The sequence below is a fragment of the Mesoplodon mirus genome (assembly GCF_964341445.2).
Source record: "Mesoplodon mirus genome assembly, chromosome: 1".
NCBI lineage: Eukaryota > Metazoa > Chordata > Mammalia > Artiodactyla > Ziphiidae > Mesoplodon > Mesoplodon mirus.
Window position 1 is genome coordinate 23,124,923 of NC_138976.1, and position 26,071 is coordinate 23,150,993.

At 35.2% G+C, this 26,071-nt stretch overlaps 1 protein-coding gene across 3 annotated transcripts in view; it reads left to right on the forward strand.

Moving 5' to 3' along the window:
* The window catches only part of ZCCHC7 (zinc finger CCHC-type containing 7), a 240,332-nt gene that overhangs the window by 182,768 nt on the left and 31,493 nt on the right, over positions 1 to 26,071 (forward strand). For all 3 annotated transcript variants that reach the window (XM_082643237.1, XM_082643236.1, XM_082643238.1), the window contains exons 3-5: positions 504 to 547; positions 1,771 to 1,896; positions 2,822 to 2,992. In XM_082643237.1, coding sequence (XP_082499363.1) covers positions 504 to 547; positions 1,771 to 1,896; positions 2,822 to 2,992 — 341 coding nt within the window. The remainder of the gene's footprint in view (positions 1 to 503; positions 548 to 1,770; positions 1,897 to 2,821; positions 2,993 to 26,071) is intronic.

The following is a 26,071-nucleotide window of genomic DNA, read 5'->3' on the forward strand; positions in this document are numbered from 1 at the left end:
GCTTGTTTACACAGTTTTGGGGGAATGTCCTGGTACCCAAGGTCAGTGACTTTCCTGACTAGAGACTTCTGGGTTGGGGAGAGGGGCTGTGGCAGCTGACTCACAAAGCAGGCTTTTAGTCAGATAAGGGAAGTTCAGATAAAATTTCTCTCTGCACCTGCTGTTGGGTTTTTGGTCCCTTCAGTGATTTTTTTATATATATATTTGTTTATAGTTTGATGGTTTTCAAAGCATTTTCACGTATCTCACTTGATTCACACAATATTTTTTAGGTGTACAGGGGAAATACTATTATTCCCATTTCACAGGTAAGGAAACTGAGATTAAGAGAGGTTAAGTATTTGTTCAGAGCCACACAAATAATGACGGTGTCAAGATAAGATGTTAAGGGGTTCTCACTATACCTTTGGGGTTCAATTTCAATACTGACAGATTGAATAATTTATTGTCAATCAAGTGCTTTAAAGGTGTCAAGATTGAGTAACATTTTATTTGTTTTGTAGGAGAAGATGGTGTAAACTGGTTCATCAGTGACAAAGACGTTGAGGTAAAATCAAAACATTTTTGAAGTTATGAATAATAGAATAATAATTTTCTTTGAGGCATAGTTTCATTTCATTATGATGACTTAATAAGCTTTTTTAAAGTAGCAGCAGTCCAAGTATCTTGTAAGAAAAAGTTTAATTTTAGTCTATGGGTGATTGAATTTTTCAGAAGCGTAGTAGTTCAGCCTTGATTTTTGTCAGTCAGTTAATTGCCATAATGATTTAGTCCCCCTTTCCCTTTTGTTTCTTCTCTGCTATGGTAAGTCCTCTCAGCCCATTTTGCCTGATACCACTAAAGATCAACACCGGAAATAACTGCTTCTTCAGTGTAAGGAAATGGTTAGTCTATATTTAGGATGTGGCAGGTGTTTGTCTTTGTCAATTATTAGCCTTAATTATGACAGATGGCTAGAAAAGAGAGTAATTTTACAACTTGGTATAAGGAAAATGTTAAGAGATAATTAGATTGTGTCTCCTTTTGAGGTCTACTTGGCCAATTCAGCAGAATAACAAGTAAAAGATGAAAGTTTTTTTCAAAGATGGAATTGTACCAAACAAGATAAAAGCATGGTTGGCATTTAGGTATTCCTCTTTAGATAGTCCATATGATATGCTTTGCTAATGTTCTCTTGCAAGATACTGGATTTTGGCTAGAATATGGGACAGCTAGAATTGGATCAGTGTAGGCAGAATGGATCTTAAAAGGACTCTAGGGGAAGGAAATTATCTCATTCTCTCTTAGAAATTAAAATCCAGTTTGTAAGCAGTAACCCTGGACTGTTCAAAAGAAGGAATGTATTTGGTCACTATGTGGTTTTATAACTTTATAAAGGACAAAATCATAAAAAACACCAACCCCTAACTAAAAATTTAAGCAAGTTTCTCATCCAGAAAAATGTATACGTCCAGATATATGTCAGCAATATCTTTGACTCTGAATGCCACTGGAATGTCTAAATGATGCATTTCAGTGCCCCTACTAGACCTGAACCGTAAGTAGAGAAAGATAAAAAAGAAATGGAACCATATGGAGAAGTGTAAAAGAAAAGGGGAGATGGGCAGACAAAAAGTAGAGCTGTTTTCATGGCACCCCTTTTAAGTTTTTCTAACTCCTTTTAAGAATACAAAATTCCCTGTTGCTAAGTTCTAAATTGAACAGATTATGACTGTTAATTCTCTTAAACAGTGAAATAATTTTAATTCTTGATCTTTTTTTTTCCCTTAGGCACAGATAGGTAAAAAAAGAACATCTGGAAGATGGACCCACCGATACTATTCAGTCAACAAAAACGTTACCTGTAGAAATTGTGACAAATGTGGCCATTTGTCAAAAAACTGCCCCTTTCCACAAGTATGTGAAATATGTAATGTGTCTTTCCACATTGTTAAAATCAAAATCATAGGGTTCGAACCGTTATAATCTTACAATTCAAATGTTACATGTGTTAAATTTCATATTACATGTTTATGTAGGTCGCAGCCTAGAGTAGTAGTAAAGAACAATAAATCTACAGCCAGAATCAATTTCAGCATCCCATTAGTAGTTGTACAACCTTAGGCAAATCACTTCACCTTTTGTGCTTCTTTTTTCTTTTCTATAAAATGAGAAGATTGAATCAGATTGATTCCTGAGACTCATTTCACTTCTAAACCTTCTACTTTATGACACGACTTGTTTAATTGTGGGATAATTTTCATTGTTAGAAAATTATAATTTTAGGCATTTATAAATGTTTATGATGTAAATTATGTTAAACAGATACATCAATCTTTGAAATAACACAGAACTCTTAGACATTTCTTGACACTAGTAAGCCCTTAACAAATATTCCTTCCCTTACCAACTTGCTCTCCCAAATGATTGCCTTTCAAATATTTGAGATGGCTCTCTTGTTTCCTCTTTGTCTTTGCCTGGCAGAGCAGCCTCTTTCTGTATCTGTTGCTCCTATGACTTAGCTTCCAGATCCTCATCATCCTACTTTCCCTCTCAGACACATTCCACTTTGTCAGTGTCCTACAAGACAAGGCATAAGAAATAGATGCCAGATGATAGTACATGCAGACTAAGCCTTTTTGGCAACCACAGGATACAGATGGTTTTGTTAAAGCTCTGATTTCAGACATTTTGTTTGATTTTATAATTATGCTCAAGACCTTCATTGTGTTTCCAAATTGGAAATAACTTTTTATGGAATTATACTGAAAAAGAAAAAGTAGTATTCTATTTGAGACTGAAGTATTTTGCTAAAGAGATTTTCTGTTTGTCTGCCACATAGAAAGTCCGCTCCTGCTGCCTCTGCTCCGAGACAGGACACCTCCAGTATGCCTGTCCGGCCCGCTTTTGCTTAGACTGTTTTTTGCCTATGTCTTCTACTCACAAATGTCTTGAAAGACCTTCCTGGAGAAAACGGTGTGACAGATGTGATATGATAGGCCACTATGCTGATGTGAGTATCCTGCATGTAACTAATTTGTCGGACTTTGGGGGCATTGTGCCAATCTGTAACCATCTGCCAGCCTACTTAAAAGCATGTTTACTATGCACTGTGTATAATGATAGTCATGTCCCTTTGGCCACTGATCATGTAAATCAGTGCTCTAATATCTCAGGATAGGGATCCTACTGAATGGGTTCATCAGGGGGCAGCATCAATAAATATTGTAAACCTGTGCTGGCTTCTTTGGCTTCATGTGCTTGACAACGTGAAGGTAGTAATTAAAGAGGTATGTAATAAATGACATGTAAAATTTGTGTACCTATTCATTCATAGTTAGATGAAAATATATATATAAACACTTAACAGTTGTATACAAAGGTCTGTATGAAGCCTGCTTTGATGCTGCTTATTGGTGGCTCTTGGTGGTATAATATTCTCATGCAAGATGGACAAACCACCAAAACTTGAAATATGCTTATCTTAGATCTTTCTTTAGATTTAAGAAGACAGAAGTAACTTAGAAGACATTTCAGTTACTTGTAGCATGTTAAATTTTAGCACATTGTTATTTTAGACGTCATTTTGCATCATATTATAAATGTCTCTGGGGTTTTAGTCAGAGTTTCAACCAGAAGGGCTTATAGAAGTCAGTATCTAAAAAAAAAAGTAAGAATTTTTTCCCTTTAATTTGTGCTTCCCAAAGACATGATACAAAGCACAAATATTTTTTAAATTTTCCTTATAATGAATTGTACCTAGAGCCTTTTGCTTAAAAATTAATATGACTTTCTGTTGGGATGAATTTCAGATTAAGACAAACTAGAATATGAATGTTTGGTGTATGTGTTTCTTGTGTAAATAATATTGATTGTAGTTTTTAAAGGATCTTTATAAACAAAAATAGGATCACTGTCCTATAAGTTAATTTTTTTTCCACTTAATTCTTTATGAATGTGTCTCTATCAGCTCATAAAGACTACCTTTCTCATGGCTAACTTTTATTCCATTTTTACCAATTTACCCAGCCATTTCTCTACCAATACATTTAGACTTATACTGTTACTCATTTTTTTTAAGCAAACATTGCTGCTGTAAACACCTTTTTATATATATATCTGCATACATGTAAGAGTATTTTGGTAAGTCATATTCTAAATGGAATTGTGTAATTAAAGGATATGTATGTTTATCTCTGGATAAATATTGTCAAATTGTTCTAAAAGCTTGCACCAGTGTATCCACTTGCTAGCAGTGTTTAAGAGTACTCTCAACCCTAGCTGTAATCAGTCTTTAAAATTTTTGGCCAATCAGATAAGGAGAAAATGATATCTTACTGTTTTAATTTATATTTCTTAGGCCCCTAGTGAGGTTGAATATGAGTCTTAAGACAAGGTATAGAGATAGAAGTTGTCATTTCATTCCAAAGTAGTTTAAACTTATATTTCAATATTTACTAAGTTTTAAAAATAGTAAATTCTAAGCTGTCTTAGTTTTATTCTGTTGTTCTCTGCATTGAGTTGTCAATTATAATTTCTTAGAAAGATTTTCTAGTTTGGACGTTAGGTTTAAAAGCATAATTTTTAACTTCTTTCTTCCAAAGGACTCTTATAGGTATGGTCTAATTTGCGTGTGATAACAGAAGAGGCTCAGACATTATCATGAGCAGTTTTTTTGAAATAAGAAACTATAGTACAGAACAGTTAAGAATGGTTTGTAAAAGGTTATATAATTAGCTGTGAATTAAATCTATAGCTCATTCTGCTTAACTTCTTAATTTTGGCCTCTAATGTATGTTAAACTCTTTATTTAAAATGGCCTTGAGGATTAATAACCCCATTGAATATAAGTTTTTAAGATAGGGTTAGACTGTGGCTGACTTCAGAGAAGGCATCACCCTTTCCCCTAAATCTACCAAGACCTACCATTGTTTTTTTTGTTGTTTTTTTTTAAATTACATGATGAAAGTTCTGGACATGAATTGATCTTTTCTCAGCCTGCCCACCTGGTATAGAATTCCCTTGGAGCCCAATCCAACCTAGGCTCCACTGACTCCATCTGAAGAAGCTTGAAGTCCTTCCACCATCCCAGAAGGTCTTCATGAGGATTCACTTGGGAGCAGTTTCATTCTGGCCCCTGGTTGCTGGGACTATTCAGCTATTCCCACACATGCTTTAAATCTGTCTTGAAACCTGGCCCTTCACAGAAAATATTGTTTCCCTTGCAGCCTTCTCAAATGCTTGCTGCTCATTCTCTCTTGACCCACATACCTCTGAATTAGGTTGATTAGGATCAACCTCTTTCTCACCTGCCATGACTGCTTCTAAATCATTTCTCCTCCCTCTTTGTGTAGGTATCCTTGACTGATTTAAAGCTAAAACCCTCTGACAATACTGTTCTCCACCCTTCTTCGTCATTTTCATCTTCTCACCTACTGGGATTTATGAAGCCCTGGGTAACTATAGATGCCCTAACCTCTTATAAATTAAGGAGATCAAGAAACTTCCATTTTTGCTTTATACATCCCTATAGCCACACCAGAATCTCTCTAATGCCAGAGTACCAGTTATATGTGCAAAGAGAATTAGTAATGAAAACTCATGAGTCATATTCACATTCTTGCTATAATGACTCCTGAACTCAGCTTGGAAAGCTCTTCATTGGTTAACTACTATGTAAAAGTATTTGGGTGAAATTCCAGAGTTTGGCAGTGTAAAGGATAGACAGATGACTCAAGGCCTACTAAAGTCTACCTGGATCACTGGTACCTTCCAAAAGAAGAGAATCTGAAGTATGTAAAGAATCCCAATTTTGAATCTACCACAGATTCTCTCCTCTTGCTGATAGCTTTTAAATAAACTGAGAATCTTAAACTGTCTATACACATTTATCTTGCACATACAGTCCCATTCTGTGAGCTATATCTGACATTCCCAAGATAATAATAGCTATAATTAGTTGAGTATTTACAGTGTTTTAAGTACTATGCTAAGTTCATTACCTATTAGGGGGAGTGGGAGTGCTTTGTTCACTGCTGTATCCTCAGTGCTTAGTAGGTGCTCAGTAGATTTTTGTGATTGCACCAGAGTCATTTATGTAATCCTCATTACCATCATATGAGATAGATACTATTTATTATTACTACCATTTTACAAAAGAGAAAACCAAGACATTGTAAGGTTAGGGTATGCCCAAGGTCTCAAAGTTAAAATGATGCTGTTCTTCATGAATGTACATTGAGAAAGTTCACTTACTGACAGTCTAGATGTTGTCAGTTTAACTCCTTCTCAGAAGATCCTCTCGAGTTTCTGTCTTAAACGTGCAGATATTGTGGATCTAGTAAACAACTTTGATAATAAACTTATGATATTTAAAATATCAATACATTATAAAATAGATGAAGAAAAATATTTTCCAAATAAAAATAAATATAGTTTATTTAAAAAGTTTTCAGCTCTTTAAAGAATTTTTGAGGATCAACAAAGCATTGTAGACTGTTGATTTTCAGCCACAGAACCAAGTCTGTGATACCACAGAACTGTGCTTCTCACAAAAGACCATCTCAGCCTTGGCAGTCTCTATTGTTGAGATTGTTACCCTTTTACATTAAAGCATAATGACTGAGTTAATCAGCATCAGATATAATTGCAACCTGAATGTGAATTTTCTTCCTTTCTCCAGCAGTTTTTTCTCAAATTTCCTGCTCAGTCTTCTATCCCAATTCATACTAAATAACTCCTTTAACCATCATTTATAAGAATAAAATGCCATGTATTTGTGGGGCGCTCAGCACTTGAGTCACTGCTTTAAGTCAGATTTTTAAATGTAGTGGGAGAAAATAATCCATAAGACATATTTCACTTGATTCCTTTCTTTAAATATTTGATTCTATAAAAAAGAATCTCTTAAATATCACTGTATACTAAAATATTTTTAGCAACTTGAAAGTTTATTTAAAAAATGAGAACTCAGTATAAGCTGTGTAGGCTTTCGCATAGACATTAGTGCCCAGTGAATGTCTCCTCAACAAATATATACATAAAACTGAAAACTAGTATTTTTTTAGTTTAATTTTGGTGATTTTTTTTAAGTTTAGTTTAATCAGGGGGATTTCCAGCACGAAATGCAGAGTACCTAGTACAAGTATCACCTCTTATCCTTTTCACAGTCTTATTGAGATATTACTGGCCAGAAATAAGCCTGGCTGGAACACAATCGTTGAGCTGAATAATTAAGTTCTGCCTTTGTTCAAAAACATCTCCACTGTTCCACCATCCAAATAAACTTTCTATATTTATCAAAAATTTGTTAGTTGCCTACTACATGCTAGGCAGTAATCCAAGTACTAAAGAGATAAAGATGAATAAGATATGGTCCCTGCCTTTGAGGAACTCAGAGTATAGTAAGAAAGGCAGATGTGTAAAAGAATGTAAAAAGTGATGTATTGGAGATGCATCAAGAATGGTGAAAATTAAATGAGAGAGTATCAGAAGACTAAGCTTTGTGACTTGCAAATAATACATACCTGGAAAGTGTAGAAAATGACCTAGACCATAGGAGGGAGCCAAGTAACTCTGCCTATACTAACATGTCACCTATCTTTGGAAATATCAGCTGCAAAGTAATGCCATAGGAATTCTCAATCCAGGTAAGTGAGTTTTCCTGTAATCATATGGACTTGAGACATACAGGAGGGTCAGTATTTTCTGAGCATTTGTTTGCTTGCCTACTTGCTCTTATGTTTGAAGACACGACAAAATAAGGAAGTAAATCGCTAGCCATTCCTGGACTGTTTTTTTTTTCTAACTCTATATCTTTTCCTCTCATGGAAAGTCACTTTTCTTTTTTTTTTTAAATTAATGTTTATTGGAGTATAGTTGATTTATAATGTTGTGTTAGTTTCTGCTGTATAGCGAAGTGAATCAGTTATACATATATATACATATATCCACTCTTTTTTAGATTCTTTTCCCATATAGGTCATTAAAGAGTATTGAGTAGAGTTCCCTGTGCTATACAGTAGGTCCTTATTATCTATTTTATATATAGTAGTGTGTATATGTAAACCCCAATCTCCCAATTTATCCCTCCCCCACCCTTTCCCTCCTGGTAACCATAAGTTTGTTTTCTATATCTGTTACTCTATTTCTGTTTTGTAAATAAGTTCATTTGTACCATTTTTTTAGATTCCACATATAAGTGATATCATATGATATTTGTCTTCTGTGTCTGACTTCACTCTGTATGATAATCTCTGGGTCCATCCGTGTCACTGCAAATGGCATTATTTCATTCTTTTTTTATGTCTAAGTAATATTCCATTGTATATATGTACCACATCCTCTTTATCCATTCATCTGTCGATGGACATTTAGGTTGCTTCCATGTCCTGGCTATTGTAAATAGTGCTGCAGTGAATCCTTCCGGATTATGGTTTTCTCCGGATGTGTGCCCAGGAGTGGGATTGCTGGATCATATGGTAGCTCTATTTTTAGTTTTTTAAGGAGCCTCCGTACTGTTCTCCATAGTGGCTGTACCAATTTACATTCCCACCAACAGTGTAGGAGGGTTCCCTTTTCTTCACACCCTCTCCAGCATTTATTGTTTGTAGATTTTTTGATGATGGCCATCTGACTGGTGTGAGGTGATACTTCATTGTAGTTTTGATTTGCATTTTTCTGATAATAAATGATATTGAGCATCTTTTCATGCGCCTCTTGGCCATCTGTATGTCTTCTTTGGAGAAATCTCTATTTAGCTCTTCTGCCCATTTTTTGATTGGGTTGGGGGTTTTTGAATATTGAGGTGCATAAACTGTTTGTATATTTTGGAGATTAATCCCTTGTCAGTCACTTCATTTGCAAATATTTTCTCCCATTCTGTGGGTTGTCTTTTCGGTTTTTTTATGGTTTCCTTTGGTGTGCAAGAGCTTTTAAGTTTAATTAGGTCCCATTTGTTTATTTTCATTACTCTAGGAGGTGGATCAAAAAAGATATTGCTGTGATTTTTTTTTTTTTTTTTGCAGTACGCGGGCCTCTCACTGTTGTGGCCTCTCCCATTGCGGAGCACAGGCTCCGGATGTGCAGGCTCAGCGGCCATGGCTTACGGGCCCAGCCGCTCCGCGGCATGTGGGATCCTCCCGGACTGGGGCACGAACCCTTGTCCCCTGCATCGGCAGGCAGACTCTCAACCACTGCACCACCAGGGAAGCCCTCTTGCTGTGATTTATGTCAGAGAGTATTCTGCCTATGTTTTCGTCTAAGAGTTTTATAGTATCTGGTCTTACATTTAGGTCTTTAATCCATTTTGAGTGTATTTTTGTGTATGGTTTTAGAGAATGTTCTAATTTCATTCTTTTACATGTACCTGTCCAGTTTTCCCAGTGCCACTTATTGAAGACACTGTCTTTTCTCCATTGTATATCCTTGCCTCCTTTGTCATAGGTTAGGTGACCATAGGTGCATGGGTTTATCTCTGGACTTTCTGTTCTGTTCTATTGATCTATATTTCTGTTTTTGTGCCAGTACCATACTGTTTTGATTACTGTAACTTTGTAGTATAGTCTGAAGTCAGGGTGCCTGACTCCTCCAGCTCCATTCTTCTTTCTCAAGATTGCTTTGGCTATTCAGGGCCTTTTGTGTTTCCATACAAATTGTAAAATTTTTTGTTCTAATTCTGTGAAAAATGGTATTGGTAATTTGATAGGGATTGCATTGAATCTGTAGATTACTCTAGGTAGTATAGTCATTTTGACAATATTGATTCTTCCAATCCAAGAACATGGTATATCTCTCCATCTCTTTGTGTCATCTCTTATTTCTTTCATCAGTATCTTATAGTTTTCTGAGTACCTATCTTTTGCCTCCTTAGGTAGGTTTATTCCTAGGTATCATATTCTTTTTGATGTGATAGTAAATATATCATAATTTAATACATTGTCTTAACCCTGGAAAGAATGATTCACAGTATAATTTGTAACCTAACCACTTCTCCTCATTTCTACCACTATCACCCTGGCACAAGCTATGAGCATCTACTGCCTGGATTATTCTAATAGCTTCCTAAACCATTTCCCTGCCTCCTTGGCCCTTTATAGTCTGTTTTCAGCAGCTGACTGGTAGTCCTTTCTAAACATAACCCAGATTACATCAGTTCTCTGTCTAAAATCCTCAAATAAGACTTTGCATCTCCCTCAGAGTAAAAGCTAAAAGTCTTTACAGTCACCAACAAGGCCACATGTGGTCTGGCTTCTTGACAACATCTCCAGTATAGACATCCCTGTTGCCTACATCCCTGTTGCTTACTCCACCTGGTCTCCTTACTGCTGTTTGAAAGACCAAACATGTTTTCCCTCTACCTGCTGTTCCCTCTGCTGGGAGTACTCTGCCCCCAGTTATCCACAGTGACTCATTCCCTCATCTCTTTCATGTCTCTGTTCAAATGTCCCCTTCTTAGAGAGCCCTTCCCTAACCACCCTAGTTAAAACCTCCAGCATTCTCTGCCCTTCTTCCCTGCTTTGTTTTTCTCTATAACACTTATATCTTACATTCTATATATTTTTCTCTCCCCTCTAATTAGAATATAAGTTCCATGTCTGTTTTCAGACACATTCACTGCTGTATCTCCAGCTTCTAGAATAGTGCCTTACCCATGTAGGAGCTCAATGGGCTCCTAAATATATATGTATAATGGGATTATTGAATAAGCAAATGAATGAATTAGAGACCATAGACTTCACTTACCTACTCATGCTCTAGTCAAATGGTTCTGAAGGTTGTCCAATCCTGCACTTAAATGTATAGGCTTGGACATTCTCAGCTTGACTGATTAAGAGGTAAACATCTCCGAATGATGTTTCAGATCAAGTTTCAACAGGCTTTCTAAAAGCTATAATATCTACAATATGTGTAAAATAAAATGAAGTTTCTAAGGCAAAGGAAATCCTTTTTCTATATTTCCCTTTCACTATCTTTAGTAATCCTAGTGTTTTAAAAAACATTTGCATTGCTCTCAGATGTTTTCTTCAGTGTCTCCTTTTTAAACCAATATTATAGGTATTGATGCAGTCCTGTGTTTTTGGTCTGTCAACCCTCAGCTTTCATATGGAAAAATCTCATCTATCATTTTGTGATGGAGTATACTGTATCTTCTTCATTGGCTTGAAAGGACAAATTCGAGAAAAGAAAATATAAAACTCAGGTTATGATAACCTTTTATAATTCAAAGAATCATAGACAAATTCATTTTCCTGCTGAAATTGATTGAAGTAAGGACAAACCACTGACTTACATTAGATCTCCTTAAGAAAATGAAAATGCCTAAATAAGAGTAGATGAGTAAAAAATAAGTGTAGTAAATGTGCCCTCCCCCCCCAAAAAAAACTTTTAAAAGTTTTTCAAGGTACCACAAAATAATTTGGATAAAATCACAATGCTGAAGAAGGAAGGGAATAATTTTGAAAAAAAAGATTATCTCTGAAAAAACTAAAATATCAGAGGTATATCATTATAATAGATTGATATGAATATTCAGTTAAAAATATAGTTCAGGGCTTCCCTGGTGGCGCAGTGGTTGAGAGTCCGCCTGCCGATGCAGGGGACACGGGTTCGTGCCCCAGTGCGGGAGGATCCCACATGCCACGGAGTGGCTGGGCCCGTGAGCCATGGCCGCTGGGCCTGCGCATCCGGAGCCTGTGCTCCGCAACGGGAGAGGCCACAACAGTGAGAGGCCCGCATATCGCAAAAAGAAAAAAAAAAAAATATATATATATATATATATATAGTTCTGCTGACACCTGAGCATTGAACCGACTTTTGAGAATAAAGAAAATCAGGTTAGATATACTTTGTTACTCTCACTTTTCACAACATTTCATTATTTAAAACATAATGTTGAAGGAAGAGGTCATGGCTGGGATTGATCGATTTGCTTAATAGAAAAATAATTGTTGAATAGGCTTATAAGATACTTATTTACCTGGGAGACCAGAATACGCCCCCAAGGAAGTTAAGTGTAGACTTCTACGTTAGAGGTCTCATTCTCTTGATGGGTGCTTGCAAAACTCATGATGTTAGTGAAAATTCATATGTGTTCATTGTTCAGGGAGTAAGTCCCAGAATTAGTCATTAATAATTCATTGGAACTGTTCCCAAACTACCTAATAAATGAATATCTGAAACTTTTCGTGGTTAAAAATATGTTTAACCTTATGGAAATAACCTTAGCAGGGAAAAAGTTCTACATTTTTAACTGATGGTGTGTAATTTAGTACAAAGTGTGAAGAAGAGACCAGTCTTTACTTTGAAATTCAACTGAACAGTATCCTTTCTAGTCATCTCTGACTAACCTGATGAATTCCGCCAGCCTCCCCAAGTTTCCCTGTAGCACATGCCTCATGGCCTAGTATTAGTCACTTTCAGTAGAACTAGCAGATGGAGAGCAGGTTTACGTTTTCTGTATAGAAGATTTAAGAATAAGTTTGTAGAGGATAGAGATGGTTCCCTTTCCAGACCCCCAACTTACACCAAAAGAGGAGAAAGATTGTCCCTGAACAGTCTATAGAACAAGCAGCTCTAAAAATGAAGGGATAAATAAACTTTAGTATTTTATTGAGAATTTTATTTGGCTTAGGAATGAACCTAATCTTCAGTGCAATCACATTGGGAAGACATGAGTTTTTGATAAATAGAGCAGCAGGCCACTGGGAATTTTGTTAAATTTCTGACTCATTCTATCATTATACTCCTCACCTTGGACTTAAATTTAACCTTTAAATCCAATAATAAGGACAAATTCTGGGACATAGTTATCTAAGTTATGAATTTGGAGAGTGAAATTAAGGAAGTCAGATCCTCATTAACACCTGGAAGGCTGAAAGTGTTGTTTACTACGCATTACAGGCTAAGGTCAACGCCCATACATAAAAATCCCATACAGCTTTTTGATTGGGTTCTGATCATCTCCCTCAAATAGTACATAGTGAAGGAAAATACAGCAACTGGAAAAGATTTTCAGCCTCTAAAAATATTCAAAGTCTTAATTATGGACATCTATCTTTGTTAGCTTACTCATCTTTAAATAGACAGCACTCTTTTGATCCATGAACATGGATGTCTACATTTGTTTGTGTCTTCTTATTTCTTTCAGCAAAGTCTTATTGTTTTCATTGTACAAATCTTTCACTTCCTTGGCTAAATTTATCCCTAAGTATTTTGTTGTTTTTGATGCTATTATGAATGAGATAGTTTTCTTTATTTCTTGTTTTGATGCTTCCTCATTAGTCTAAAGGAATGCTACTGTTTTATGTAAGTTGATTTTGTAACCTGCCACTTTACTGAAATCATTGATTAGTTCCAAGAGTTTTTGATTAACTGTTTGGGATTTTCTTTATATAAGATCATATTGTCAGCAAATAGTGACAGTTTTACTTCTTTCTTCCCAATTTGGATGCCTTTTATTTCTGTCTTGACTAATTGCCCTAGCTAGGACTTGCAGTACAGTCGGCCCTCCGTATCCACGGGTTTCACATCCTTGGATACAAAGAGCCAGCTGTATTCATTGAACTATACCATTTTATACAAGGGACTTGAGCATCCAAGGATGCCAAGGATTTTAGCATCCGCAGGAGGTCCTGGAACCAATCCCCCACAGATACCAAGGGACAACTATTACAGTGAATAGGAGTGGTGAGAGTGGGCAACTTTGTCTTGTAGCTGATCTCAGAAGAAACCCTTTCAGTTTTTCTTCATTGATTATAATGTTAGCAGTGGGTTTATTGTATATAGCCTTTATTATGTTGAGGTATGTAATGAATTACACTTACTAATTTGCGTATGTTGAAACATTCTTGTATCCACGTATAAATCACACTTGGCCATGGTATACAATCCTTTTAATTGTTCTTTTTTAAAAATTATTTATTTATTTATGTATTTATGTATGTATTTATTTATTTATTTTGGGCTGCATTGGGTCTTTGTTGCTGCATGTGGGCTTTTCTCTAGTTGCAGTGCGCGGGCTTCTCATTGCAGTGGCTTCTTTTGTTGCGGAGCACGGGCTCTAGGCATGCGGACTTCGGTAGTTGTGACTCACAGGCTCTAGAGCGCAGGCTCAGTAGTTGTGGTGCATGGGCTTAGTTGCTCTGCAGCATGTGGGATCTTCCTGGACCAGGGCTCGAACCTGCGTCCCCTGCATTGGCAGACGGATTCTTAACCACTGTGCCACCAGGGAAGTCCTGGTTTGCTAATATTTTAAGATAACACCTCACAACTGTTAGACTGGCTATCAAGAAGACAAGTGCTTGTGAGGATGTGGTGAAAAGGGAACCCCTTACACACTGTTGGTGGGAATGTAAATTAATCCAACCACTATGGAAAACAATACAGAGATTACTCGAAAAATTAAAAATAGATCTACCATATGATCCAGCAGTTCCCACTTCTGAGTATATACCCAAAAGAAATGAAATCAGGGTTTTGAAAAGATAGCACACCTATGTTTATTGCAGAACTATTCACAATAGCCAAGATATGGAAACAACTCAAATGCTCATCAGTGGATGAATGGATAAAAAAGATGTAATATATATATCCAATGGGATATTATTCAGCCATGAGATAGAAAGATATCCTGCCATTTGTGACAACATGGATGTACCTTGAGCACATTATGCTAAGCAAGACAAGTCAGACAAAGATAAGTACTGTATGATATCACTTAAATGTGGAATCTAAAAAAAAAAAAAATTTAAACCTGTAAAAACAAACAGTAAAATGGTAGCTACTATGAGATTGGAGTGAGGGGATAATATTGATGGTGTTTGAGGGTACAAACTTGTAACTAGCAGTAAGTAAAACACAATATAATGAATATAGTCTATAATACTGTACTATAATGATGTAATATGATAAATATTGCTTCCTTGACAATCATAGTACAGTATATAAATCTATCAAAGTAACACAGCCCAGCCATACACCTTAAATTTACAAATTGTAACATGTAAATTGCCTTACCTGGTTTAGGGATGCTTATACAGAACTCTTATCTTGGTACATTTATAAAAATCTGGGACAATATGAATGGTCTTTTAATGGAGTAGATGATTTTCAGTGTAATAAAACATCCCGACTTTGCAGATCCCTCTATAATTATAATTCCTTCCCTGTTCCTCACAAACAAGCCAGACATCTGATTGAGAAAACTAAAACTTGATCACATCTAAACTTTTCCATGAATAAGTTGATCAGAGACCTGTGCAGTCCTTGGCAGATACCACCTCAGTTCCCAATACTGGCGAGATCCACATAAGCCTCCTTTTTTTCCTTTTTTTTTTTTTTTTTCCCCCTTTCTTTTGCGGTACGCGGGCCTCTCACTGCTGTGGCCTCTCCCGCTGCGGAGCACAGGCTCCGGACGCGCAGGCCCAGCGGCCATGGCCCGCAGGCCCAGCGGCCATGGCCCACGGGCCCAGCCGCTCCGCGGCACGTGGGATCCTCCCGGACCGGAGCACGAACCCACGTCCCCTGCATCGGCAGGCAGACTCCCAACCACTGCACCACCAGGGAAGCCCCTTTCCTTTTTGTTTTCATATTCTTTTTCTTTTTTTCTCTTTTTTTTAATGAAGCAATAAAAAATAGTTACAGGCATATGTGAAGAAATGGTAGAGTAAAAATGGAATCAGAGATAATTCCAAATGAGATAAACTCACTACAGGAAATAGGAAACTGAGAAAATCCTAATTCATTCTTCACAGTGTGGATAGAGAAGCAATCCAAAGCAAAATGATCAAAGGAAATCCTGATCAAAAGAGCACACATTCAGTATGAGGGAGAAAAAAGACCTACATCTAGACGTATCCTAGTGAAATTTCTGGATATCAAACAAACAAAAATCATGCAAACAAAAAATCATGCAAAAAAAAATATACATTACACATACACATACACACAATCAAATTTTCATCAAACTTCTCCTGTGCAATACTAAATTCCAGAAGGCAGCGGAGAAATCTCTGGAGGCTAGAGCATTCAAAGAAAAATAGATGACACAGCCAAGCTGTTGTGCATTTGTAAATTTATTGGAAAAGTCAGAGAATAAAATTAGCATCAATGAACAGTGAAATCAAGAAAGCATACAGTACGTGTCTGAATACTTCCTCTTAATCTGCTTTTAAACTTAATACTAATTTTAGAAAAAAATTCTTTAAAAAATTTAAAATCTATAATAGTGTGGATCATAGATAATTCCAATAAAATAAAAGTTTGTTTCAACTAAAAGAAGAAAAAATAGGCCATGTAACTTTTAGGTTACTAATTTAAAATAAGGCAAAGGATGGGCTTCCCTGGTGGTGCAGTGGTTTAGAGTCCTCCTGCCGATGCAGGGGACGCAGGTTCGTGCCCCGATCTGGGAAGATCCCACATGCCGTGGAGTGGCTGGGCCCGTGAGCCATGGCCGCTGAGCCTGCGCATCCGGAGCCTGTGCTTCACAACAGGAGAGGCCACAACAGTGAGAGGCCCGCGTACCGCAAAAGAAAAAAAAAAAATAATAAAATAAGGCAAAGGAAACTTAATATAGCAAACAGTAGGGGAAATTGGAAACAATAAGAATGTATAAAAAACAAAAAGGATGAGAACAAAAATAGGACCAAATATATCAATTATCACAATAAATAAATATTAAATGCTCCTACTAGAAAACAAAGACACCAGTATCAGAAACCATAAAAGAAATAGAGGATAGATTTAAGAGAATAGATTTAACTTTTTTAAAAAGAAGTTTATCCAAAGAGACCTTTAATGAAGTTAAATGACAAACCACAGCTTGAAAATGATTTTTATAAAATATGTGATGGGATAATTACCTATAATATATAAAATGCTCTTAAAAATTAGTAGGAAGAAAAAAATGTCTCAATAATAATGATATTCAGTGTTAGGTTGTGCTGGGAAAGTACCTTTGAATAACCTTTCTGGAGTTTAAGTGATATATGTTTGCAAAGGTATAGCTACAAGAATGTTCACCTCAGAGTTGTTTATAATAATGAAAATTAGAAGCAACTCAAATATTTAACTTCAGGGCCAACTTAAGTGACTTAACAGTATGTCCCATATAATGGAATAACCTTAGGCATTTAAAATATGATGTGGAAATGAGTATTGAAATATAAAGAAGTTACTAGTATACTAAATGAAATGTGTAAATTTCAAAAGTTATGAAATATCCTATTTCTATATAAATATACATATTTATGTGTATATAGATTTGCATAGAAAAAGTTTGAAATGAAGTATTCCAAACTGCTTACTATAGTTATGTCAAGAATTATAAAGGTTTTTAAAATCTCTATTGATCTTTATTTTCTGTTTTTGTAATGAGCATATATTCATTTTATAACTTTTTACCTTGAAATTTAATGTGCATTATTCTGTTGCTGCTTATAAACATTTTAGGAATAGTGTGGTATGCAATCTAAGCCTATATTCATTCTTTTTTTTTCTTTAATAATAAATTGACTTTTTTTCTTTTGATGTTCAATTTATGAATATGTATAGATTTATGTAAACACCATCACAACCAGGATACAGAAGAGTTTTACCACCCTGAAAAACTCCCTCATGCTTTATAGTCACTCTCCCCTCATCCTTAACTTCTAGCAACCGTTAATCTGTTCTCTATTACTATAGTTTTGTCCTTTCAAGAATGCCATGTAAATGGAATCATACTGTTGTAAACTTTTGCGACCAGCTTCTTTCACGTAATATTTTGAAGACTCATATGAGTTGTTGTATGTATCAGTAGTTTGTTCCTTTGTAGTATTCCATTTTATGGATGTACTACAGTTTGTTTATCCATTGAGGCACATTTGGGTTATATATAGCTTTTGACTATTACAAATAAAGCTGCTATGAATGTTTGTATACAGTCTTTGTGTGAACATAGTTTTCATTCCTCTGGAGTAAGTTTCCAGGTGGAGATTACAGATCCTATGATAACTGTATGTTTAACTTTATAAGAAACAGCCATATTGTTTTCCAGAGTATGCATACCATTTTGCATTCCCATCAGCAAAATGAGACTCTCAAGAAGTTGAGAGTTCTAACTGCTCTGTATCCTCACCAGCATTTGTTATTGTCAGCGTTTTTTATTTTGCCCATTTTAATGGTTGTGTAGTACCTATCTCTTTGTGATTTTAGTTTGCATTTGCCTAATGGCTAACAATATTGAATATCCTTTTATATGTTTATTTGCCATCCTTATATCCTCTTTGGTAAAGTGTCCAGATACTTTCCTTTTAATTAGAGTGTCTGTTTCTGATTGTTGGGTTTTGAGTTTCTTCTTCAATATTTAGGATATGTCTTTCATTGGATATGTGATTTCCATAAATTTTCTCCCAGTCTATTGCTTGTCTTTTTATTATTCTCTTGACAGTTTGGTTTTTGTTTGTTTGTTTGTTTGGCAGAGCAGAAGTTTTTAAATTTTGTGAAATCCAATATCAGTTTTTTCTTATATGGATCAGGCTTTTGGGGCCGTTTCCAAGAACTTGGTACCCAACTGCAATTAGCAAAGATTTTCTCCTGTGTATTCTTTCAAACAGTTCCATGTTTTATATTCAGATCTATGATCCATTTTGAGTTCATGTTTGCATAAAGTATGAGATTTAGATCAAGGTTAATTTTTTTACCCGTGGGTGATCAATTGTTTGCTATTTGTTGAAAAGACTATTATTTCTCCATTGAATTGCATTTGTATCTTTTTCAAAGATTAAATGACCACATTTGTGTGAATTGATTTCTGGACTCTCTGTTCTGTTGCACTGATTTAGGTACCTGTCCCATCACCAGTACCATACTGTCTTGATATCTGTAGCTTTATAGTAAGTGTTAAAATCAGGTAGTTTGATTTCTTAAACTTTGCTCTTCTTTTATGAAATTACTGTAGCTATTCTAGTTATTTTCCCTTTCCATTTAAGTTTTACAATGAGTTGTCTATACCTACAAAAAATCTTGATGGGACTTGGATTGATATTGTGTTCAGTCTGTGTAGATCACTGTGAGGAGAATTGACTCCACTATTTTGAGTCTTCCAATCCATGAACATCATAGTATACCTCTCCATTTATTTAGATCTTCTGTAGTTTCTCTTGTCAGAGTTTTGTAGTTTTCAGTATATACAAATCCCCTCATATTTAGGTTTATACCTAAGTATTTTCATTTTCTTGTAAATGGTATTGTTTCTTAAATTTTGGTTTCAATTGTTTATTGCTTGTATATAGAAAAAAGTTTGGAGTGAAATATTCTGAAATGTTTGCAATTATCTCAGATGGTAATTATCTCAGGTGGCTTTTGTATTTTCTATTCATATAATGAATATGCATTACTTTTATAATATTTAATGTTATTTTTTAAAAAAAGCTTCTAGGGGTAAAATTAGTACAGTCTCAGCACAACTTTGGACCTAAAGGTGATTACTCATATACCTGACATATCCTGGATGCTATAAGATTCTTGGGAGAAGATGAAAAGAAAATTTTCCCAGGAGAATTCTGTGAGAATCAGAGAACTAGAACTGAATGGTAGGGCATGATTATAAATAAAAGGAGTATAATGTAGTTGGCTAAGATGAATTAGGATTATTTTCAGTGATTTGAACCAGTGTGCTCTTCTATGTATCTGTTGTTTGTGATGGACTTTGTATAATTGGTTTATAAAGAAAGTCTAAATTTTCATTTTAAAATTATTTTACCTTTAGTTTATCACTTATTAATCTGGTTTAAAACTTCTGGTGCCTGCTAGTGAGCTTAAGGAAACAGGGTGGTATAGCACCTTTGAGAACTAGTTTACAGTTACTCAGAACATAAGTACCAATACCAAAGGAGCAATGAAATCAGCTCCTAGCAGTTACAATTAAAGGGTGTCATCAGCATAGAGTTTTGTTTTTCAGGGGATGTTTTGTTTGCTTGTTTAAAAATGGGAGATCTGAGTGTGCTGAAAGTTACAGAAAGAGGGAGTTAAGATGCCAGAGAGCAGGAAATAAGACCTCTCTCTTGACCTGTGTACATGGATTATATACTCACTACTAAAGTGGCCAGATAAGTTATCAAAATTATAGGGATCTATCCCTCCAAAGTTTCTCCTTTCTGCTACCCACTTTCCCAGTCTTCAGGTGATAGATCTCTGGTTCTATAAGAAAGAAAGGCAAGAGGGAAAGGTTAGTAAGGAAGCTGGGGTTGTTATTATTGTTTAAACATTGTTGAAAAAAAGAATCAAATAAGCTTGAGCGAACTGATGAAGGGTATATCAGCTTTGAGAATGATGTGGAGTACTTTTGTTTTTTACCAGTGATCAAAATATTTTAAGATTTTTTTAAGTCCAAAGCTTAACTATAAAATACAAGATCAGATTTATCTGATCAAATATTCTTTTTTACGTATTTTCAAACAACTAAAAACATTACTGAGGTGACCTCAGTTGAATATGCATAAAAATAGGTACTTGCCCATAGTAGATGTTCATTAATGTTTCTGGATTTTTTTTTTCCTATGAGGAAGGTTGCCACAAGCAGCTAAATCCTAACAAAATCTACATTTTTTATTTGTCCTTTGGGATTTTTTCCCCCTATCTTTATCAACAGCTCACTTAAACTGAGTTTCTGCTTTCTCTTAGGTTTGGCCACATCCAAGAATTGACCATTACACAATAGATTTCACTTATTTCAGCTACCTAATTGATGCTGATTTCCTCATGATCATTTCTTGCATCAAAAGTATGGAGAGTGCCAAATTGACGTCATCTTTGCAATCATTAATACAATAGAGTGCTTGCTATGTGTCAGGCATTGTTCTAAGGACTTTATACTTATCAACTCTTTAACCATTACAACAGCCCTTTGAAGAAGTACTGTTGTCCCCATTTTATCAATGAGGAAACTGAGACATAGAGATGTAACTTGCCCAAGATAGTAAATAATAGAGCCAGGATTTGAATTCTACCATTTGGCTATAGAGTCACTGATACTAGCCACTACATTATCATGGTTCATTTTACTGGCTGTCATATTGTTTACTTTTAGCTAAAAACCAGCAAGTATATATTACAAATGTTATCAACTATTTGTAAAATTAAGTTATGTTAGTAGTCTAGAATCGTAATCAAGAAGTCTCTGGAGGGCTTCCCTGGTGGCGCAGTGGTTGAGAGTCCGCCTGCCGATGCAGGGGACACAGGGTCTATGCCCCGGTCCGGGAAGATCCCACATGCCGCAGAGCGGCTGGGCCCGTGAGCCATGGCCACTGAGCCTGCGCGTCTGGAGCCTGTGCTCCGCAATGGGAGAAGCCACAACAGTGAGAGGCCCGCGTATGGCAAAAAAAAAAAAAGTCTCTGAAAAGATTTGTGATTCTCTGAGGTGAAATTTTTTTTTAATGGAAATACAGTTGCTTAAGGTAACCCAGTGTAATATATGTATGATTTATTTTATTTTTGGTTGATTATTTTGATATAATTTCCAATAAAATATAAAATTGTATTTTTAAATAAAGCTGAAATGTAATCTACTACTGACAAACTCTATACCCTCATAACTGCACTTAAGTTAGGGGGAGAATATCAAAGAGAAATATCTTTGAGCAAAAAATTAGGCTTGTCGGTTTCCCTGATTACAGAGGATTAAGAGTATAGGGATTGGTAAAAATTTGACCTTGTATGGGAAGATGATTTTATGAAGTCTGGTTCATTTTGGAGGCAGCTTAGAGATAGAGACCAATGCATGGCTTTCCATACTGATTGGTAAGTTAAAAAAAAAATTATATATACTCTGTATAGACTGCTACATATATCTGTTGTACGGTTATGACTCCTCTTTACCATGAATGACAAATTTTTATACAATGGAAATATAAAACACTATTAAAATAATAATTTATCTTGAATTTAATTGTCTGTTTCTGTGATTTCAGACCTTGTAGCAATCTTTATGGAATTTTGATTGAAGGCTGATGCCCAAGATATTCTCTTCAAAATATTCCATATGGAAGACATTTTATTTCACATGTATTCAGAGTGCATATACAACAGGATATATAAATATTTTGTGTTTCTGAAAAATAGTATATATACACAATGACTACCAAAGTATGCGGACAGTCAGATGACTTGATAGCTATAATTATATGAAAAGCCTGCTGACAGAGCTCCAGAGTAGAAGCATTTTTTTTTTAATGCAGGCACCTAAAATTACATTAATGTGCCTGTGGGAAAGTTAAGATAGTGGTTGAGTTCAAAGACTGGAGTGCTTTTCTTCCCGTATCTTTTCATTCAACAAATTTTAAACTAAATTATTCTCTTTATTCTCTTTTTATTTATGTTATTCACCATCAATGAATGTTGCTTGTTTTATTAAATCTTTTGTTTTGCTGCAGTGACTTGAGGAGGCCAGCTCCTAACAACAGAGGCTTTGACAAAGCACCAGAGGATTCTGTTAAAAAGTTGTGTTTCGTAATTGTAGTTGTCGTGTCAGAGCCTAACTGACTTGGAGCTGAAGGATTTTTGTGAGATGAGTAGCTATGCCAGCAGGGACCCAAGTCTCCTGGGCTGGCCGCGCTCTCATTAAGATTTGCCGCTAGCAGTGGCGGTGTTCAGCATGTATGTGACGTGCATTCTGTTATTGTATGCTTGGCTTGTCAGCCTGCAGCTTTCTGACACTCACTTATGTCACTCTTTATTCAGAGAGGAAGAAGCTTTTGATAATTTGACAAGACAAGCTCTTAAACGATCTAGGTCATGGCCTTCACTGTCTGTGATTGTGAACATATTTCCTGAAAGCCCTGTCACTCATCACAGCTACATTTTCTCCCGGGGAGCCACAGGCCTGTCCTGGTCTCTTGTCAGCTCATACATTTTGGTTATTCATATACCAAATACAGTACTGGGGTTTTTTTTCTTCCCTTTTGCAAATGCTAGCATGTTAGTAAGGCTAATCCTTTCTCCTGTGCTGTGTTCCCAGCAGGGCTGCGTTCAAGGGCTCTCTCTAGTACAAGGCAGACAACTGGCCAAGGGGAGCTGAGGAGGAGGAAAGGCTGCTTAGTGCTGTTTTTGTGTTTGTTCATTGTTGTGGAAATATGAGAACTGGTGGCAAGGGCCTTGTCTATTGAGCACTTGAGTCTTGGTCTGCTGTCAGGGGCTGTTTAAGATTGAGTGTTTTATTTTCTTTGATGTTCACATTTGAGAATAGGGAAGTGGGAATTAAACAACAGATGCACTAAGCCGTTGTTCTCATAAAACAATAATTATCACCTGATAAAATTCAGTATGGGTCGAAATGCACATATAAACTCTCAATTCATTTGGTGTGGCAAACGGTGTTGATTCATCTTTGAATTTTGTGAGTAATAACACTCAGTTATTCATGTATGGTTTATTATACAAAATACAATAGAGGGGAAAACGAGTTGGGCAAAAGTTGGCAAACAGTGTAGCACATTGCTAAAACAGATGTACAAGTACACTGTGTGTGTTTTCAGTTGTGGGGCTTGAGGAGGCTCTTTGGGTTGCCATCCATCTAAGTGCCAGTAAGGTGAGATCACCAGGACAACCAACAAATACAACTGTATTTTAATAGTTTGTTACATTTTCATCTTAGATAAGTTCCACGGCAGACCAGTTTTTCATTTTATTTATTATTTTTTTTCTGGACTTTCCAGTTTCTTCCATTAGTCTTTGTATCTCTACACTTCATTCATTTTAAATATTTTTAAATAAAAAATTTTAAACACTCCAGTTGTAATAGTAATCCTCTTGCTATAGAATTTACTTCATTCTATCTAAGTTTTCCATGCCTATATATAAATATACATACTATGACATTATTTGACAAAAAGAAAAATATGTGCAACAGCTAAGGAATGGTTAAAAGAAATAGAAGCCACAGCAAGCAAAAAAATTTACATTTTAAAAGTTCATTAATGATACATAGTTATACATCATATATCTAAAAATAAAGATATACACTTTATAATGGCACCCATTTTTAAGTGAAATATTTCTTTTCTTTTTAACCTTACATGGAAATATATAGAAAATGGTAAAATGAAACTATTTATGGTAATGTTGAATAAAAGTACTTATGAGGTAGTCAAATAGTATTTTTTAAATTGTAACAGTATTGTCTAATAAAAGAAAAGAAGTTTCATGTCTCTCAGTACTCATTTTCTATATCAGGCATCATCTTCATATACAGAGCAATCAGATGATTGTTCAAAAACCAAGTAATTCTTTCTTTTATTACTAAATTGCTGCAACACAAGAAAAGGTCACATGGTAGAGTGGCATTCTGCCAGTGTATGACAACTCAGTGATTGTGATTTTTCAACCGTATTATTCTGAGGACACTGTGGTAATCAAGAACTATCCATAACTAATGTATAAATAACTGCTTGCTTATCTCTACAGTAATCCAACTCAAATTATATATACACAGCAAAAGCTTATGATAGAAGGTAGGAATGAATATTTAAGGATATATTGTACATCAGATCTATGTGTGTAAATATGTTTATAAAAAATATGTGTGTGTGTACATACATAACACACATAAGAACTTTTGTGTCCTACAAGTTTGTGTCTATTATTTGGTACCTAACATGATCTTTGCTTCTGAAGCTACTTTTTACTTTCTAATAATAGTTTCCTTTTGATCAGTGTTGTTCATCCAGAAATTACTGTCTTTAAGTGGCTTTCTTTTAGACAGACACCTTAGTTTACATGAATGTGACATTTATATTGGAAAGTTGACCACTAAATAGTCTAATTTACACACCTTTCTTTAGAAAATTACATTGGATACTTAAGCTTAAGATGCATAATGGATAAAATTTTCAGCATGGTTGGAACATATCTACTCTTTTTTGATCTAATCACTAATGATGGTATAATCAGGAGAGATTTTGCCATTCAAAAGTTATTTTCTGAATTATTGCCATACCCATAATATTTTTAGATTGTGTGAATCATCTTTGTTACTTTTATCCCTACCCTGAAAAATAAATGAAAGAGGAATGATAGATCAGGTAAAGAATTGTTTCAAAGTGTATGTCAAAGATTATAAAGGTTTAAAAAAAGATTTAACTCATTCTAATTTTAGGTATGGATATGTGTATGTATATGTTTGTGTATATACACATTTTTAAACAAAAGCTATAAATTCACATCCACTTTAAGGATTGCCATTTACTTAGCTTGGTGGTTTAATTTATTAAAATCATTGCTATAATATAGTTATTAAAAATATTTTCTGTCTTCAACAGCTCTTTTTCTGAGAAGATAGTAAACTGATCAGCTATTCATAAAGAGCTCAGTTAGAAGTGTCTCTTAACAGAGTCGTAGTTTAGGCATACGGAAGGATTTATGTATGTATCCATAAGGAAATATCTCCTAACTGGTTTTTGTTGTTGCTGCTGTTGCTTTTGTTTTGTTTTGTTTTGTTGTTACCTATTCTGGTTTCTGTAAATCCATCTTTTATCAGAGTATTGAGGTTTTATTGGGTTTTTTAAGTTATATCTCTATAAATGTAAAGATGGAGAAGACAGCTTTTTTTTTTTTAATTTATTTATTATTGAGAAGACAGCTTTTAAGGGAAAAGGCATGGACTTTAGATTCTTGAGGTTGTTTTTTGTTTTGCTTTTTTAGTTCTCTTGTTATCTATGTCAGAGAGTATTGAAAGTTAGTAGCAAGTGATTAGGTAAAACATCAGAAATATATAACTACAGTGAAGGCTTCTTAAAAGCAATTGCTATTAAATAGTTTTCTGTCATACTACCAAGGTTCAAAATGTTCTTTTAGAAGGTGTACTTGGTGAGTCTTATTGATTTTGACCACTGCTGTTCATTTATCAGTTTAACCGAGTTATGGCTCTTAATCACATCTTAGTACCCAAAACTTCTAACCTGAAAAGAAAAAAAAAGAGAGAGAAAACTTTGTAACTGGCTTTCTGACAATGGCAGGGAGTGTGTTAAACCAGTGTAAAATTCAATTAAACTGTCTAGCCAGGTTTTTGAAGCTGAAATGCAGACCCTTTCTGTTAAGCTTCTTATTTTCCTGTGACCGA